The sequence below is a fragment of the Megascapheus bottae genome, chromosome X, assembly GCF_031878675.1.
Source record: "Megascapheus bottae isolate mThoBot1 chromosome X, mThoBot2.hap1, whole genome shotgun sequence".
NCBI lineage: Eukaryota > Metazoa > Chordata > Mammalia > Rodentia > Geomyidae > Megascapheus > Megascapheus bottae.
Genome location: NC_143547.1, coordinates 49,956,852 through 49,974,393, shown reverse-complemented (window position 1 = coordinate 49,974,393; position 17,542 = coordinate 49,956,852). Strand labels below are relative to the sequence as shown.

General features: G+C 43.6%; 1 protein-coding gene across 1 annotated transcript in view; it reads left to right on the top strand.

Moving 5' to 3' along the window:
• The window catches only part of Magt1 (magnesium transporter 1), a 31,746-nt gene extending 25,975 nt beyond the window's left edge, over positions 1 to 5,771 (top strand). The window contains exon 10 of the mRNA XM_090326727.1: positions 4,381 to 5,771. Coding sequence (XP_090182853.1) covers positions 4,381 to 4,396 — 16 coding nt within the window. The 3' untranslated portion in view covers positions 4,397 to 5,771. The remainder of the gene's footprint in view (positions 1 to 4,380) is intronic.
• The last annotated feature ends 11,771 nt before the right edge of the window (positions 5,772 to 17,542 follow it).

The following is a 17,542-nucleotide window of genomic DNA, read 5'->3' as shown; positions in this document are numbered from 1 at the left end:
TTATTGTAATTAATAGAAGGGTTACATGATATTTGCCAGATAAATGGTGCATTAATTCCCATACATTGATACCCTTTCACATGTCTTGGTCCCCATTTCCCTTCCTCCCTCCCCCACCCCTTATCTTGTTTTCACCTATTCCCTATCCAATTTCAGATAACCAAATACAAATATATCCCATATATCAGGTAACAAAGTGAGATAGTGTAACAATATGAGATAACCAAGGGACAGTAGAAGTGATGAGAAATAACATAGTCCAGGAATACTTTTAATGTGTGTCAGTTCTGAATCTTGAACTCAGGACCTGGGTACTCTCCTGAGCTTTTGTGCTCAAATTCAGTTCTCTACCACTTGAGCCACAGCACCACTTCTGGATAATTTGTAGATAAGAGTCTCACAGGGCTGGGAGTTTGGCCTAGTGGTAGAGCGCTTGCTTAGTATGCACGAAGTCCAGGGTTCCATTCCTTGGTACCACATATATAGAGTAAAGCTGAAAGTGGTGCTGTGGCTCAAGTGGTAGAGCTCCAGCCTTAGGAAAAGTCCAAGGACAGTGCTCAAGCCCTGAGTTCAAGCCCCACAACTGGCAAAAAAAAAAGAGTCTCACAGACGTTCCTGTTCAGGCTTTTTGAACTGGAATCAAATCCCAGCCTCCTGAGTAGCTAGGATTAGTAGGTGTGAGCTAGTAACAGCTAAGGAGAATTCCTTTTTTGCCAGTCCTGGGCCTTGAACTCAGGGCTTGATCCTCTCTGTGCTGAAGACTTGAGCTATACCACCTGAGCCACAGCGCTACTTGCAGCCTTTTCTGTTTATGAGGTGCTGAGAAATCCAAGCCAGGGCTTCATGCATGCTGAGCAAGCACTCTACCACTTAGATTCCCAGCCCAATACTGAGTTTGTATGTGTGTGTGTGTGTGTGTGTGTGTGTGTGTGTGTGTGTGTGTGCGTGCACGCGTGTGCGCTCGTGTTGTAGTAATGGGGCTTGAACTCAGAGCTTGGACACACTATCCCTTAGCTTTTTAACTGAAACTAGTGCTTTACCACTTGAGCAATAGCTCCACTTTTGGCTTTCTGCTGGTTAATTGGAGAAAGAAATCTCAGGCAGGGCCTGGCAAAGTGACTCACGCCTGTAATCCTAGCTACTCAGGAAGCTGAGATATGAGAATCAAGGTTCAAAGCCAGCCTGGACACAAAAGGACCTGAGACTTATCTCCAGTTATCTAGAAAATGGGAAGTGGGGCTTGGCTCAAGGGTAGGGCAGTAGCCTTGACCTGAAGAGCTCAGGAACAGAGCCCAGGGCAAGTTCAAGCCCCATGACCCACACACAAAAAAAGAATCTCATGGAGGACCGGGAGTGTGGCCTAGTGGTATAGTGCTTGCCTAGCATGCATGAAGCCCTGGGTTTGAGTCCTTAGTACCACATACACAGAAAAAGCTCAAGTGGCTCAAGTGGTAGAACACTAACCTTGAGAAAGCTCAAGGAAAGTGCCCAGGCCTTGAGTTCAAACCCCAAGAATGGCAAAAAAAAAAATCTCATGGACTTCCCTGCTTAGGCTGGTTTCAAAAATGGATCCTCAGATCTCAGACACTTAAGACATGAACCACTGGTGCCCTGTGCTATATAACTTGCAACACAGATCGTACCAGACACATTATATAGCTTCCTAGTTTATTCATCATCTTGTGTAGCATTGCTAGTGGCCCTTTATTTTTTCAAATTTTATTGTAAAGGGTTTACAGTTATATAAAGAAGGTAATGAGTACATTTCACTTTTAACAGTGTTACCCCCTATCTCTTTTTCTCCCCCTATTCCATCCCTCTTCCCCTAAGTTTTAAAGTTCATTTCCAATATAGTGTCCAGTGAATATCACTGTTGAATTTATTCATCCTTTTTTTTGCCAGTCCTGAGCTTAAGTTCAGGGCCTGAGCACTGTCCTTGGATTTTTCTCAAGGCTAGAGTTCTACCACTTGAGCCTCAGCACCACTTCTGGCTTTTTCTAAGTATGTGGTACCAAATCGAACTCGGGTCTTTGTGCATGCTAGGCAAGCACTCTACCACTAGGCCAAACTCCTGGCCCTTATTCATCCTTGTTATTCTGCTGTTTCTTTTCTTTTTTTTTTCTGGCCAGTCCTGGGGCTTAAACTCAGGGCCTAGGGTGATGTCCCTGAGCTTCTTTTGCTCAAGGCTAGCACTCTACCACTTGAGCCGCAGCATTACTTCCAGCTTTTTCTGTTTATGTGGTACTGGGAATCAAATCTAGGGCTTTGTGCATGCTGTCAAATAACTCTACCAATAGGCCACACTCCCGGCCCCACTTCCCAGGTTTTGTTGTTTTTTTGGGGGGGGGGATTAGTCATTCTTGAGTCTTGAACTCTGGGCTTGAGGTTGTCCCTGAGCTATTCAGCTCAAGGCTATTGCCCTGCCCATTGAGCCATAGCGCCACTTCCAGTTCTGTAGTGTTTATTTATTTTTTTAATTTATTTTTTTAATTTTTTTTTGAGCTCAGGGACTGAGCACTGTCCTTGGACTTTCTCAAGGCCAGAGAGCTCTACCACTTGAGCCTCAGCACCACTTCCGGTTTTTTTCTGTATACATGGTACCGAGGAATTGAACCCGGGTCTTCGTGCATGCAAGCACTTTAACCACTAGGCCAAACTCCCGGCCCCAGTTCTGTAGTGTTTAATTGGAGATAGAGTCTCACGGGGAAAGGAGTTTGGCCTAGTGGTAGAGTGTTGTCCTAGCATGCCCAAAGACCCGGGTTCGATTCCTGGATACCACATAACTAGAAAATAATAGCCAGAAGTGGTGTTGTGGCTCAAGTGGTAGAGCCCTAGCCTTAAGAAAACCCAAGGACAGTGCTCAGGCCCTGGCTGGCAGAAAAAAATTAAGAGACACAGGAATTTCAGTACTGGCTGGATTTGAGATCCTCATATCTCAGCCTCTTGAGTAGGTAGGATTACAGGCGTGAACCACTGCACCTGGCTCAGGAGGTGTTTTTTTTTAATTGTACTGTTTTCAGTTACCTCCTTTTATTCTTTTTTTGTGGGGGGGGGTTATGGGGCTTGAACTCAGCCTTGGCACTGTCCCTGAGCTCTTCAGCTCCCTACCCCTGGGTCTGGGTGTTGTCGCTGAGCTCTTCAGTTCAAGGTTACCGCCCTACCCTTAAGCCAAGTCCCATTTCCCCATTTTCTAGAGGTTAGTTGGAGATAAGAATCTCAGGTTCTTTTGTGCCGGGCTAGCTTTGAACCTTGATCCCCAGATCTCAGCCTCCTTAGTAGCTAGGATTATAGGCTTGAGCCACCAGCATACCAAATACCACCTGCCCGGCTTATTCTTTCTTTTATTCCCTTTAGCTTATTCCCTCTTGTCACTGTTTTTGATGTCTTTTTTTTGGCCAGTCCTGGGGCTTGAACTCAGGGCCTGAGCACTGTTCTTGGACTTTCTCAAGGCTAGAGCTCTACCACTTGAGCCACAGCAGCACTTCTGGCTTATTCTATTTATGTGGTATTGAGGAATCAAACATGGGTCTTCATGCATGCTAGGCAAGCACTCTACCACTAGTCTAAACTTCTAGCCCCTGTTTTTGATTTCTGTACCGTTTGTGTTGTATGTAAGCTTTAAAGCCAGCCCAGGCAAAAAAAAAAAAAGAAATCATCTCTTACTAACCATTAAAAAACTTAAAGCAAGCCGGGCGTTGGTGGCTTACATCTGTGATTCTAACTACTCATGAGGCTGAGATCTGAGATTTATGGTTTAAAGCCAGCTTGAGCGTGAAAGTCTGTGTCTCATCTCCAATTAACCACCAAAACACAGGAAGTGTGCTGTAGCCCAAGTGGTAGAGTGCTAGACTTGAGCTAAAGAGCTCAGAGACAGGGCCGGGAGTTTGGCCTAGTGGTTAAAGTGCTTGCCTAGCATGCACGAAGACCCGGGTTCGATTCCTTGGTACCACATACATGCAAAAAAAAGCCGGAAGTGGTGCTGAGGCTCAAGTGGTAGAGCTCTAGCCTTGAGAAAGTCCAAGAACAGTGCTCAGGCCCTGAGCTCAAGCCCAGGACTGGCAAAAGAAAAAAGAAAAAAAAAAGAGCTCAGAGACAGCTCCCAGCCCTAGAGTTTAAGCCCCATGACTGATAAAACAAGAAAGAAAAGAATTATTTGATCACAAGGGTTTATTTAATGATGAATCTGCATTTCTATTTAAGAGACATTTTAACTTGAGGTTATGTGTAGTTTCTTTCTGTCTAAGACTACCTTGTCTCTTGGTGTTTCTCACTTTATCATTGATCTGCATTGGTTTGTTAAAATCAGCACACTACTTATTTACTAGAGGTATATTTCTTTTCCTTCAGAAAATAATAGATTGATCCATACTTTTGTTTCAGCTTTCTGATGAGTTAAAAAGGATACCAGAGCCACATAGACACTGTGCTAAATGAAACTGAACAAGAACCGTGTGTTTGGAAGAAGAATGCATCCTGTGTGTTTTGTATTACCACCCTTTTTTTTCCATTGAGTTCAATAGTTAAATCATTTAACCAAAGAAGATGTGTAGTGCCTTAACAAGCAACTTTTTTTTTGGTTAAAATCATAAAGTCTTTGTGATTGATTCTCTTCTTAACCTTCCCTTCAGTGAACTTAGAGAACATTTTCTTTCGTAGAATTAAATACATTATAAAGTTCTGAAGTTACTACTTCATTGTAATTGGAACAAAGCTCAAAATGAGTTGAGTGAGCGTGTGCTCATCTGGTTTCCTCCTATCAAAGGTCAGAAATGACAGCTCTTACCCATTCTTCCTGCAGATCCTGTTAGAGATCACTGCACAGGAACCCACTGGTTAGTGTTCCATTTTTGCATTTGTGTGTAAACCTGACAAATCTTTCCTTTGGAGCCAAGAAATGACTTGTGCTCTGTGGTCTTCAGAAAATGGAACATTCTTCAGAGTAGAGGTCTGGTCTTTATTAAGACAAGTTAGCTACCCTTCTGCATGTTTTCTACTGAAATATAGCACAGCTGTCTCTGTGTCTTCAAATTTGTAGACTCAAGCAGTAACTCTCAATACAGCATTAGGATTCTGCATGACTGCTATGTGAACTCCTTGTCTTTGGTGAAATTTCACGTTCACTCTATCTCCTTTGCTTCCTTTTATTTAAAGTGGTCCATCGCAAATAATAAGGTAGTTTAGTGCTAAAAATCAGCATCACTTACAGATGGTCTCTCAAATATCTGTGAATGGTAGAAATTGTCATTTATTTAGTTTTTATCTAAGAAATATAAGCTCACTTGTATTTAGAAAAAATGACTCCTCTAGAATGGGGAAAGAAAACATGAAATATTGGGCTGGGAATTTGGTTTAGTGGTAGAGTGCTTGTCTAGCATACATGAAGGCCTAGGTTTGATTCCTCAGTACCACAAACACAGAAAAAGCCAAAAGTGGCACTGTGGCTCAAGTGGTAGAGTATTAGCTATGAGCAAAGGAAGTTCAGGGACAGTGTCCAGGCCCTGAGTTCAAGCCCAAGGACTGGCCAAAAAAAAAAAAAGAAAGAAAGAAAGAAAAGAAAAGAAAAGAAATACTGAGTATTGGCTGTGTACAGAGGTGGAATGTTTTTTGAAAGCTTTTCTGAGTTTTGTTATCAGCTTAAGCTTTATTATCCACCTGAAATTATAGATGTGCCTGTCCCAGCTTCTTGGGTGACTTAGGGAGGAGAGCATTATTGCTTGAGTCCAGCAATTTGGGGCCAGCCTGGAAACATTCTATCTCGGGCGGGGGAGGGCGGGGGAGGGCGGGGGAACAAGTGTACAGAAAAAGCCAGAAGTGGTACTGTGACTCAAGTAGTAGAGAGCTAGCTAGCCTTGAGAAAGCCCAATGACAGTGCACAGGCCGAGTTCAAGCCCGGAATGGCCAAAAACAAAAAGAGAAAGTACAGAGAAACAAAACAAAATATGAAGGAATTTTGTTAGAATGTTGTTTTTTTTTCTGACAGTGGAAATAACCATTCAAATCAGATTTCTGTGCACAGCCAGGTACCTGTGGCTTATTCTTTTAATTCTATCTATTTAGGAGGCTGAGATTGAGGTTTAAAGCCAAACCTAGGCAGAATACTCCATGAGACTCTTATCTCAAATTAACCAGCAAAAAGGTGGCAATAGAGCTTGGTTCAAATATTAGCCTTGAGCACAGAAGCTAAGAAACAGCATCCAGGTTCTTAGTTCAAGCTCCAGTACCAGCACCAAAAAAAAATGTACACGTACACACAATTTTGTGTGGAACGTTTCATGGTTATCATTATCTATATAACTAGAATCTCCCACATAGTTATGAAAAGTAACCTGAAATGTCACTGTTGGGAAAGGGGGAGGGCAGCGTTTAAAGCTCATCGCAAAGTGTTTGCCTAGTGTGCATGAGGCCCTGGGTTTAATCCCCAGCACCTCAAAAACAAAGAAGTATGAGAATTATAATTGTGAACAAAAATAATCTTAAAAGTATTACATTTAAAACATACTACGAGCCAGGCACGTGTAGCTCCTGCTTCTATTTGTAGCTACTTAAGAAACTGAGATGTGAGATTTGCTGTTTGAAGCCAGCCTAGGCAGGAAAGTCCATAAGCCTCTTTAACCACCAAAAAGCTAGAAGTGGAGCTGTGGCTGAAGTGGTAGAGCACTAGCCTTGAGCACAAAAGTTCAGGGACAGCAACTAGATTCTTGAGTTCAAGCTCCAGAACCTGCACAGAAACAAACACAGACTGTGACTGCCTCCTGTTTTGTTTTTTTTTTTTTACCATTAAACAACCCTCTTGGGTGATCACAATGTCTTATGCAAGAGAGCTTTGTGGAAGAAATGGAGATAAATATATGTGGGTAGTTGATTTCGTGGGGGAGGGGATACGGTTGGCCTTTTGCTCTTAAACAGAGCCACTTTTTGTTAATTACTCTCTTGTAATTCGGTGGTTCTCAGTTCCTCATGTGCTAATCTTATACTTGTCTCTGGCCCTATCACTTTGTGCTGTGATTCTTAGGAGATGTGTATAAAGACACCCTGATTGTCATAGAGGGCTGGAGGGAACATTACTGCCATTGTAGTCTGTATAGCTTAGCTATTTGCCATGGTCACTGAATGAATGAGAGGGTTTTTGTATTTGTTTTGTCTCCTGTTTAAAGAGCACAGTTTGTTTTGTTTTGTTTTCTGTAAGGAGAAGGGCAGCATTTTGGAAAAATGTGTGCAAATGCAGATGTACTATACTTTTTTTCTTAAAGTGTTTGTTTTGTGGAAAATTTAAAAGTCGCTTTTATCTGAAGTGCCTTAAGTAGACACTTAATTTCCTTTTCCTAGTAGTGATACATTATAGTGGCAAACATAACCAAATGTCTGGCTGTGTTCATTTTGACTCTGTCAATAAACTTTTACAACCCGATTTCTGAGACTTTTCTGTTTATTTGTCTGTCTTGATTTGGGGTTTGTTTTGTTGTTGTTTTCCTGTCTTGGGGCTTAAACTCAGGGCCTGAGCATTGTCCTTGAGGTCTTTTGCTCAAGGGTAGTGCTCCACCACTTTAAGCCACTGCTCTACTTCCAGTTTTCTCGTGGTTAATTGGAGAAGAGTCTTATGGGCAGGATTGGAACCATGATCCTCAGATCACAGCCTCCTGAGTAGCTAGGATTACAGGTATGAGCCACCAGTGCCCAGCTTTTGTTTTGTTTTGTTTGAGATTGGGCCTTATTATTTAGTCCAGGCTGGCCTCAGACTCACTATGTAGTCCAGGTTGGCCTCAAAATCATTATCTTCCTGCCTCAACCTCCTGAGTGGTAGGATCTCCAGGTGTGTACCACCAAACCTTGCTTAAATCTGAAGTTGTTGGTTATGTGTCTAAAGAGAGGTCATTTTAAAATACTAAAGGAGAACCAGGTGCCAGTGGCTCACTCCTATAATCCTAGCTATTCTAGTGGCTGATATCTGAATATCATGGTTTTCACAGGAAAGTTCCCTGTGAAACTTATCTCCAATTAACCATTTAAAAAGCCAGAAGTAGGGCCCGGGAGTTTGGCCTAGTCGTAGGGTGCTTGCCTATCATGCATGCTAGGCATGCACCCCACATACATAGCAAAAAGCCGGAAGTGGTGCTTAGGCTCAAGTGGTAGAATGCTAGCCTTTAGAAAGTCCAAGGACAGTGCTCAAGCCCTGAGCCCAAGCCCAGGACTGGCAAAAAGAAAGCCAGAAGTAGAACTATGGCTCAAGTGGTAGAGTGCTAGCCATGAGGACACATGGCTCAGGTACAGCACCCAGGCCCTTATTTCAAGCCCCAGGACTCATGAAAGAAGAAACAAGAGAAGGAGAAAAGGAGTGAGGAAAGGAAGGAAGGAGAGAAATGCCAGGAGTTTGGCCTAGTGCTAGAATGCCTACCATACACAAAGATCCAGGTTTGATTCCTCAGTACCACATACATAGAAAGGTTGGAAGTGGTTCTGTGACTCAAGTGGCAGAGCACTAGTTGGAGAAAAAGCCCAAGGACAATGCTCAGGCCCTGAGTTCAAGCCCCAGGACTAGCAAAAAAAAAAAGAAAGAGAGAGCTGAATGAGTGTGCAAAGCCACCATAATGGCAATACTAAGAAAATATAGCTACATCAAATCCTTGTCCTAATGACAATGCATTTGATAGAACAGGATCCTTAAGTACTTTTTAGGTTAAGATACTCTAGGAACTAAGCATAGAGATGTGTACCAGCAACTAGGATTACAGGCGTGAGCCACTGTGCCCAGCTCATTGCACTATTCACAGTAGCCAAGGTATGGAAACAGCCTGCCAGGATGCTCTATGGTGGGTGAGTGGGTCTAGAAAATGTACCTATACACAATGGAATTTTATTCCTTCATTAGAAAAAAATATGTCATTTGCAGGGAGATGGATGAATATAAAACAAATTGTGCTAAGTGAAGTAAGCCAGACTCGGCTCAGAGACAAATGGTGCATGTTTTCTCTCATATGGAAGCTAGGTCTACAGTACACCAAGATATGATGACATAAACAAGGCTCAATGCATTTGCACAGACTAAAGGAGGTTATGTGTAGTCCAGGAATCCTTTTGGATGTGTACATAACTCCCTTTAACAACTAATATCTTCTATACAAATGAGTACCAGGGGGGCTTGGAAGGTGGCTTAGTGGTAGAATGCTTCCTTAGCATATATGAAGCACTGGCTTCCATTCCTCAGTACCACATACACAGAAAAAGCTGGAAATGGTGCTATGGCTCAAGTAGTAGAATGCAAGCCTTGAGCCAATGAAGGTCAGGCCCTGAGATCAAGCCCCATGACAAGCAAAAAAAATGAGTACCAGGAGCCAGGATTTTGGCCTAGTGGTAAGAGTGCTTGCCTAGCCTATACTTGAAGCCCTGTGTTCAATTCCTCGGTACCACATAAACAGAAAAAGCCAAAAGTGATGTGGCTCAAGTGGTAGAGTGCTAGCATTGAGAAAGCTCAAGGGCAATGCCCAGGCCCTGAGTTCAAGCCCCAGGACTGACAAAAAAGAATACCAGGAAGTAGAAAAATGTTTTTGGGGGTTGGCAAAAGGGGAGAGAGAGCACAGGAATGGAAGGAGGATGAGCAAATGCAGTCACCATATTCAATGTACATTATGGAAAAAAACAACCATGTAACTTGAGGGTAAGAAGGCCTATGAGACTCCAATTTCCAGTTTACCACCGAAAAGTTGGAAGTGGAGCTTTACCTCAAGTGCTAGTGTTAGCATTGAGAATAAAAGCTCAGCGAAAACTCAGACCCAGGCCATGAATTTAAGCATGTTTGCATGCGTGCGCGTGCGCGTACACACACACACACACACACACACACACACACACACACACACACACACACACACACTCTGAGCTTTTTCTCTCAAGGCTAGCACTTTGCTACTTCTACTTGAGCCACAGTTCCACCTCTGGCTGTAGTTGATTGGAGATGAGTCTTTGCTTAGGTGATGATGACTCATGCCTGTAATTTTAGCTATTCAGAAGGCTGAGATCTGAGGATTGTAGTTCAAAGCCATCCCAGGCAGACAAGTTCCCATGAGACATTTTTTTAACCAGTACTGGGATTGAGATCAGGGCCTGAGCTCTGTCCTTGAGTTTATTCTCAAGACTAGAACCTTACCACTTGAGCCACAGCATCACTTCTGGCTTTTTCTATGTATGTGGTACCAAGGAATCAAACCTGCATCTTTGTGCATGCTGGGCAAGCACTCTACCACTAGGACTAATCTCCAATTAACCACCAGAAAACCAAAAATGGTGCTGTGGCTCAAGTGGTAGAGCATTAGATTTGAACTGAAAAGCTAAGGGACAATGCCCAAGCCTCACACACAACAACAACAAAGAAACAATGCATTTAGAACCAATATATTGAATATCTGATTGTAACTTTTTTGTGTAGGGGTCATGGGGTTTGAACTCTGGGCCTGGGCACTGTCCCTGAGTTCTTCAGCTCAAGGCTACCACCCTACCCGTGGAGCCATGGCCCCATTTCCCATTTTCTAGTGATTAATTGGAGATAAGAGTATTTTTTTAGAGCCTGGGCTGGCTTTGAACCTCAATCCTTAGATCACGGCCTCCTGAGTAGCTAGAATTACAGGTGTGAGCCACCACGCCCAGTCTGATTGTAATTTTTGTAGCCCCCATCCAGTGTTGAGCAAGGATGAGATAAACACTCAACTAATATGCTGACATGATTGAAAGCCAAAGCTGAAGAAGTTTAGGTGTCATACAAATTAGTCTCTTCATTTTGACAGCTGATAACCTGCCCTAGAAAAGTGAAGTCACTTATAGAAGGTTATTCCAAGGAAATGCCTGTACATTTCCCATTTGGCTGAAAATTCTCCCTGGATTCCATTTTACTTGTAGGTACAAATTACTGTCTGGTTATTGGAAACCATGGTCCATCTTGATTGGTTCTAGACATCTAGATTGCTGGAAGAAAACAGAGAGCAAGGGAAGAGGTGGCAATGTTCAAAAAGAATGTACGCATTACCCGACTTATGTAACTGTAATCCTTCTGTACTTCATCTTTACAATAACATTTTTTATAAAAAGCCCTAATGAGAGAGGTATTTTCCCCAGGGAGGCTGAGATTGGCTCAGAATTCCTGAGCAGGAGGGAGGGTATTTTGTGTGTTTGGTTTGAGATTTGAGAGTTCGTTGTTTTTGTTTTTGTTTTTGCCAGTCATGAAGCTTGAATTCAGGTCCTGGGCACTGTCCCTCATAAGAAGCTGGGCACCAGAGGTTCTCACCTATAATCCTAGCTACTCAAGAGGCTGAGATCTGAGGATCACGGTTCAAAGCCAGCCCGGGCATGAAAGTCTGTGAGACTCTTATCTTCAATTGAGCACCAGAAGATCTAAAATGGCAAAGTGGCACTGTAGCTCAAGTGGTAGAGCATCAGCCTTGAGCCTGAAGAGCTCAAGAAAAATTCCCAAACCAGGGTTCAACCCCCACGACCAACACACACACACAAACACACAAAAGTTTCACGAGGATTTTTATGCCTAGGTTGGCAGAGATCCCCATATCTTAGTTTCCTGAGTACATAGGATTATAGACATGAGCCACCAGCGCCCAGCTGTTGTTGCTTTTGAGACAGGGTCTCAATTCATTGCCCAGGTTGACTGCAAATTGGTGATCATCCAGCCTCGTCCTTATCAAAGCTGAGATTAGAAGTGTGCACCACCACACCTGGGAGGAACTCATTTGTTTTTGAGTTAATATATACTTGTAACAGGGCATTTCATTGTGATATCACCATATGTGCATACAGTATACTTTGAACATGTACACCTAGGAGAGGAGTTTTGATCAACTCCTCTTATTCTGTGAATGGAGAATTTTAAGTGGGGAGACAGACTTTTATTCAGAAGGGAATCTAGAAATTACATTTCCCACCCACACTGGCTTTGAACCATGATCCTTGGATCTCACAGTCTCTTGACTAACTAGGATTTCAGGCATGAGCCAGGATACCTGGCAATTTCAAAAGTTTCAAGACTGTGGTCAATTATTTTTCCAAATTGATCCAAATAAGTTCCCCACTTGGCTAATCTTGGGACCTGAATAATGCCACTTTCTTGGGTGGGGAGAAACTTGACCAAGTTCCCATCCAGCCAGCTATGGAGTATTTGTCCATAGCTAAACTTTTTGTGTGCCATTGAGAGCCAATGAATTGTTGCTCTATTAAGGTTTCCTTATTAAGGTATACATTTCTCTAGCTCCCTTTATAATTAGGACCAGAATGCAATAGTTATTTGTGTGCCCTCCTGTGTCGCCATAGTTCCCATCTGTACTCCATGGAGTTTTATGTTATTATTAAGGGTTACTGTTTCCTGAGTCAGGTAATAAGTACAATTCTTTTCTTTTTTTTTTACCAGTCCTGGGGCTTGAACTCAGGGCCTGAGCACCGTCTTTGGACACTTTTTACTCAACACTAGGCGCTCTACCACTTGAGCCCCAGCACCACCTCCAGCTTTTTCTGTATATATGGTACCAAGGAATTAAACCCAGACCTGCCTGCATGCTAAGTGAGCACTGTACCACTAGGCCAAACTGCTGGCCCACAGGAACATTTCTGTTAGAACAACGTGATCCCTTCCCTTACTGTCTCCCACATTTTCCCTCTTATTCCCATTCACAAGTTGTATGGTTCATTTACAACATAGTGTCTAATGAGTACCACTGATGTATTTGTCCTTCCATTTGGAGATAAGAGTATCAGGACCTTTTGTGCCCGGACTGGCTTTGAACCTTGATCCTCATATTTCAGCTTCCTGAGTAGCTAGGATTACAGGCATGAGCCACCACACCCGGCTTTGTCACAGTTTTTTTTTTGTTTTATTTTTTTTGCCAGTCCTGGGCTTAAGCTCAGGCTTGAGCACTGTCCTTGGACTTTCTCAAGGCTAGAGCTCTACCACTTGAGTCTCAGCACCACTTCTGGCTTTTTCTAAGTATGTGGTACCAAGGAATCGAACCCGGGTCTTCGTGCATGCTAGGCAAGCACTCTACCACTAGGCCAAACTCCCGGCCCCTTTGTCACAGTTTTTAAAAAAAAAATTTTTTTTGCCTGTCCTGGGGATTGAACGCAGGGCCTGGGTACTGTCCTTGGACACATTTCACTCAAGGCTAATGCTCCGCCACTTGAGCCAGTGCCACTTCAAGGTTTTTCTGAGTATGTGATAAGGAGAAATCGAACCCAGGGCTTCATGCGTACTAGACGATCACTTTACCACTAGGCTACGCTCCCAGCCCTGTGACAGTGTTTTTTACTACATCACTTGTGAGCAAAATTTTTCTGTGATGGCATTTAGTCATTGTTCCTAGGGTTGGTCAACCTCAATATAGATTTTGGTACTGGAGAAACATAAAACTGATAGGACCAGGGAAGCAAATGTGCAATTTCCAATGACATATGTATCTTCATAACATGTATGAAGCATCCATTATTACAGTTGTTTTCTGGAACTTAGTAGGATTGCCACATAAATGTATGTGTTCTGTCCAGATATTGACCAGAACAAGAACATTCTGTATATTGTGGGAATTAAGACAGCACACACTTATGAGGCCATAAGTTGTGCATTCTCTTGCCCTCCCAATATCTAGCCATCTTATTAGTCCTTTATTTTGTGTGTGTTGGTCCTAGGGCTTGAACTCAAGGAATGGGTGCAATTCCTGAGCTGTTTTGCTCAAGGCAAATACTCTGCCATTTGAGTCACAGGTCCACTTCTGGACCTATGTCATAGGTCCCAGGACTGATAAAAAAATTTTGAAAAATGGGCCAGGAGTTTGGCCTAGTGGTAGAGTGCTTGCCTAGCATGCATGAAGTGTAGGGTTCGATTCCTTGGTACCACATACATAGAAAAGCCAGAAATGGTGCAGTGGCTCAAGTGGCAGAGCACTTGAGAAAGCCCAAGGACAGTGCTCAGGCCCTGAGTTCAAGCCCAGGACTGGCAAAAAAAATAAGTAAATAAAAAAGTTATTGAACAGGTCTTGTCTTTCCACTGGACGGCCTCTCTTTTTTGTCTGTGCTGGTCATGGGGCTTGAACTCAGGGTCTGTGCACTATCCCTGAGCTTTTATGCTCAAGGCTAGTGCTCTACCACTTGAGCCACAGCTCTACTTCAGGCTTTTTTTGGTAGTTAATTAGAAATAAAAGTATCATAGACTTTTCTGCCTTAGCTTCAAACTTTAATTCTCAGATCTCAGTATCTTGAATAGCTAGAATTACAGGCATTAGCCCCAGCGCCTGGCTAAAAAACAAAAACACACCAACCATATTTTTGTTCCAGAGAAAGGTCTTTCCACAATGAAAATAGCAGAGCTGTTGATTGCCTGCCTGTCTATGTCAGCTGTGATCACTAGATGTCCCCACATCATTAGGCAGGACACTTTTATGGGTCCCTATGGCAGCTTGCTATTTGTGTCCTGATTGGCTTTTACTTTTTTTTTTTGCCAGTCCTGGAGCTTGAACTCAGGGCCTGAGCACTCTCATCGGACTTTCTCAAGGCTAGAGCTCTATCACTTGAGCCACAGCACCACTTTCGGCTTTTTTCTATGTATATGGTATCGAGGAATGGAATCCAGGTCTTTGTGCATGCTAGGCAAGCACTCAACCACTAGGCCAAACTCCTGACCCGGCTTTTACTTTTTCACTTTGTTGTTGTTGTTTTTGTTTTCGCCAGTCCTAGGCTTGAGCTCAGGGCCTGAGCACTGTCCTTGGACTTTGTCAAGGCCAGAGCTCTACCACTTGAGCCTCAGCACCACTGCTGGCTTTTTTCTGTGTATGTGGGACTGAGGAATTGACCCCAGGTCTTTGTGCATGCTAGGCAAGCACTTTACCTCTAGGCCAAACTCCCAGCCCCCGTTGTTATTTTTAACATTTTATATTTCAATTTTTATAAACTTACAAAAACATTCTAGCTTAGCAGGAAGTAGAAAAGTATACTGACCTCTATATGTTCATTCTGGATGCTGGTAACTGAACCTAACCAGCTTGTGTTTACACACGTGAATGCCAGATATATACACATGCACACACATACCACACACCACAAACACTTATGCATACAGCTTATACCTACATGTACAGACTGCATACATGCACACAGCCCACCACATGTATATAGGACAGCATGCACACACACATGAATGTACAAGCAACACATGAATGTTACATACTGCATATACATGCACATATATTACACACACACTCCATACACACACATATGTACACTTGCACACATGGCCCATAGGCACATCCCATCCTTCAGAGCATATAATATCAATTGAAGAAAATAGATAACTCATGCCTGCAATCCTAGCTACTCAAAAGGCTGAGATCTGAAGATCATGGTTCAAAGCCAGCCTAAGCAGGAAGTCTGTGAGTTTATCATCTCCCCTCCAAAAAATAATCAGAAAGTGGAGCTATGGCTCAAGTGGTAGAATGCTACTCTTTTTTTTTTGCCAGTCCTGGGCTTGAGCTCAGGGCCTGAGCACTGTCCTTGGACTTTCTCAAGGCTAGAGCTCTACCACTTGAGCCTCAGCACCACTTCCGGCTTTTTTCTATGTATGTGGTACCGAGGAATCGAACCCGGGTCTTCGTGCATGCTAGGCAAGCACTTTAACCACTAGGCCAAACTCCCGGTCCTAGAATGCTACTCTTTAGCAAAGAAGTTCAGAAACCATGCCTAGGCCCTGAATTCAAGCCCCAGGATGGATACACACACACACACACACACACACACACACTACTCTGACTTTCATTAAAGATCAGACACAGGGCTTTGTAGAAGTGAGCTTAGGCTCACTTGGAAACCTTCAGTAAGAATCAGGTGTACGGGGCCGGGAGTTTGGCCTAGTGGTTAAAGTGCTTGCCTAGCATGCATGAAGACCCGGGTTCGATTCCTCGGTACCCCACATACATAGAAAAAGCTGGAAGTGGTGCTGAGGCTCAAGTGGTAGAGCACTAGCCTTGAGAAAACCCAAGGACAGTGCTCAGCCCCTGAGCTCAAGCCCAGGACTGGCAAAAAAAAAAAAAGAATCAGGTGTACCATGCTAGGAATGTGGCCTTGTAGTAGAGTGCTTGCCTGGCATGCATGAAGTCCTAGGTTCAATTCCTCAGTACTAAATAAACAGAAAAAGTCAGAAGTGATGCTGTAGCTCAAGTGGTAGAGCACTAGCATTGAGCAAAAGAAAAAAAGAAAGGCAAGAATAATGCCCAGGACCTGAGTTCAAGCCCCAGGACTAGAAAAAAAAATCGGCCTTCTTCTTCTTTCTTCTTCTTCTTCTTCTTCCTCTTCTTCTACCAGTCCTGGGGCTTGAACTCAGGGCCTGAACACTGTCCTTGGGCTTTCCTCAAGACTAGAGCTCTACCACTTGAGCCACAGCACCAATTCCAGCTATGTGGTACCAAGGAGTTGAACCCTGGACTTTGTGCATGCTAGCACTAGGCCACTAGGCCAAAATCCAGGCACTCTTCTTTTTGTACCATACTTGGTGATTTAACTCAGGGCCTGGCCACTATTCCTGAGTGCTCAAGGCTAGAGTTCTAGAGCCTGGCATGGTGGCTTTTTTGTGTTTTTTTTTTTTGCCAGTTGTGGGGATGGAACTCAGGGCATGAGCACTGTCCTTGGGTTTTCTCAAAGCTAGAACTCTACCACTTCAGCCACAGTACCACTTCCAGCTTTTTTACTATGTATGTGGTACCAAGGAATCGAACCTGGGTCTTCATGCATGCTAGGCAAGCACTCTACCACTAGGCCAAACTCCCAGCCCCATGTGATGGCTTTTATGCTTATAATCCTAGCTACTCAGGAGGCTGAGATCTGAGAATCGCCGTTCAAAGCTAGCCTGGGCACTACAAAGCTTGAGATACTCTTTTTTCTTTTCTTCTTTTTTTTTTTGCCAGTCCTGCAGTCCTGGGCTTGAGCTCAGGGCCTGAGCACTGTCCTTGGACTTTCTCAAGGCTAGAGCTCTACCACTTGAGCCTCAGCACCACTTCTGGCTTCTTTCTATGTATGTGGTACCGAGGAATCGAACCCGGGTCTTCATGCATGCTAGGCAAGCACTTTAACGACTAGGCCAAAGTCCCGGGCCCCGCTTGAGATACTCTTATTGCCAGTTACTCACCAGAAAACCGGAAGTGGCACTGTGGCTCAAGGGGTAGGGTGGTAACCTTGAGCTGAAGAGCTCAGGGACAACCTCCAGACTCAGAGTTCAAGTCCCATTACCGACAAAAAAAAAGCCTGGAGTTGTACCACTTAAGCCACAGCTCCACTTCAAGATTTATTTGGGAATGAGAGTTTCATGGACTCCCCAGCCAGAGCTGGTTTCAAACTGTGATCTTCAGATCTCAGCTTCTTTAGTAGCTAGGATTACAGGTGTGAGCCACTGTGTCTGCCTCACTTTGTAACAGCAGCTCTATTACCAGACCCACTGATTTCCATGGCGCTTTGGGGACATCTTCAATTGTTGCCTTACGTGAGGTTGCCAATGTTACTACCAGATTTTTCTAAT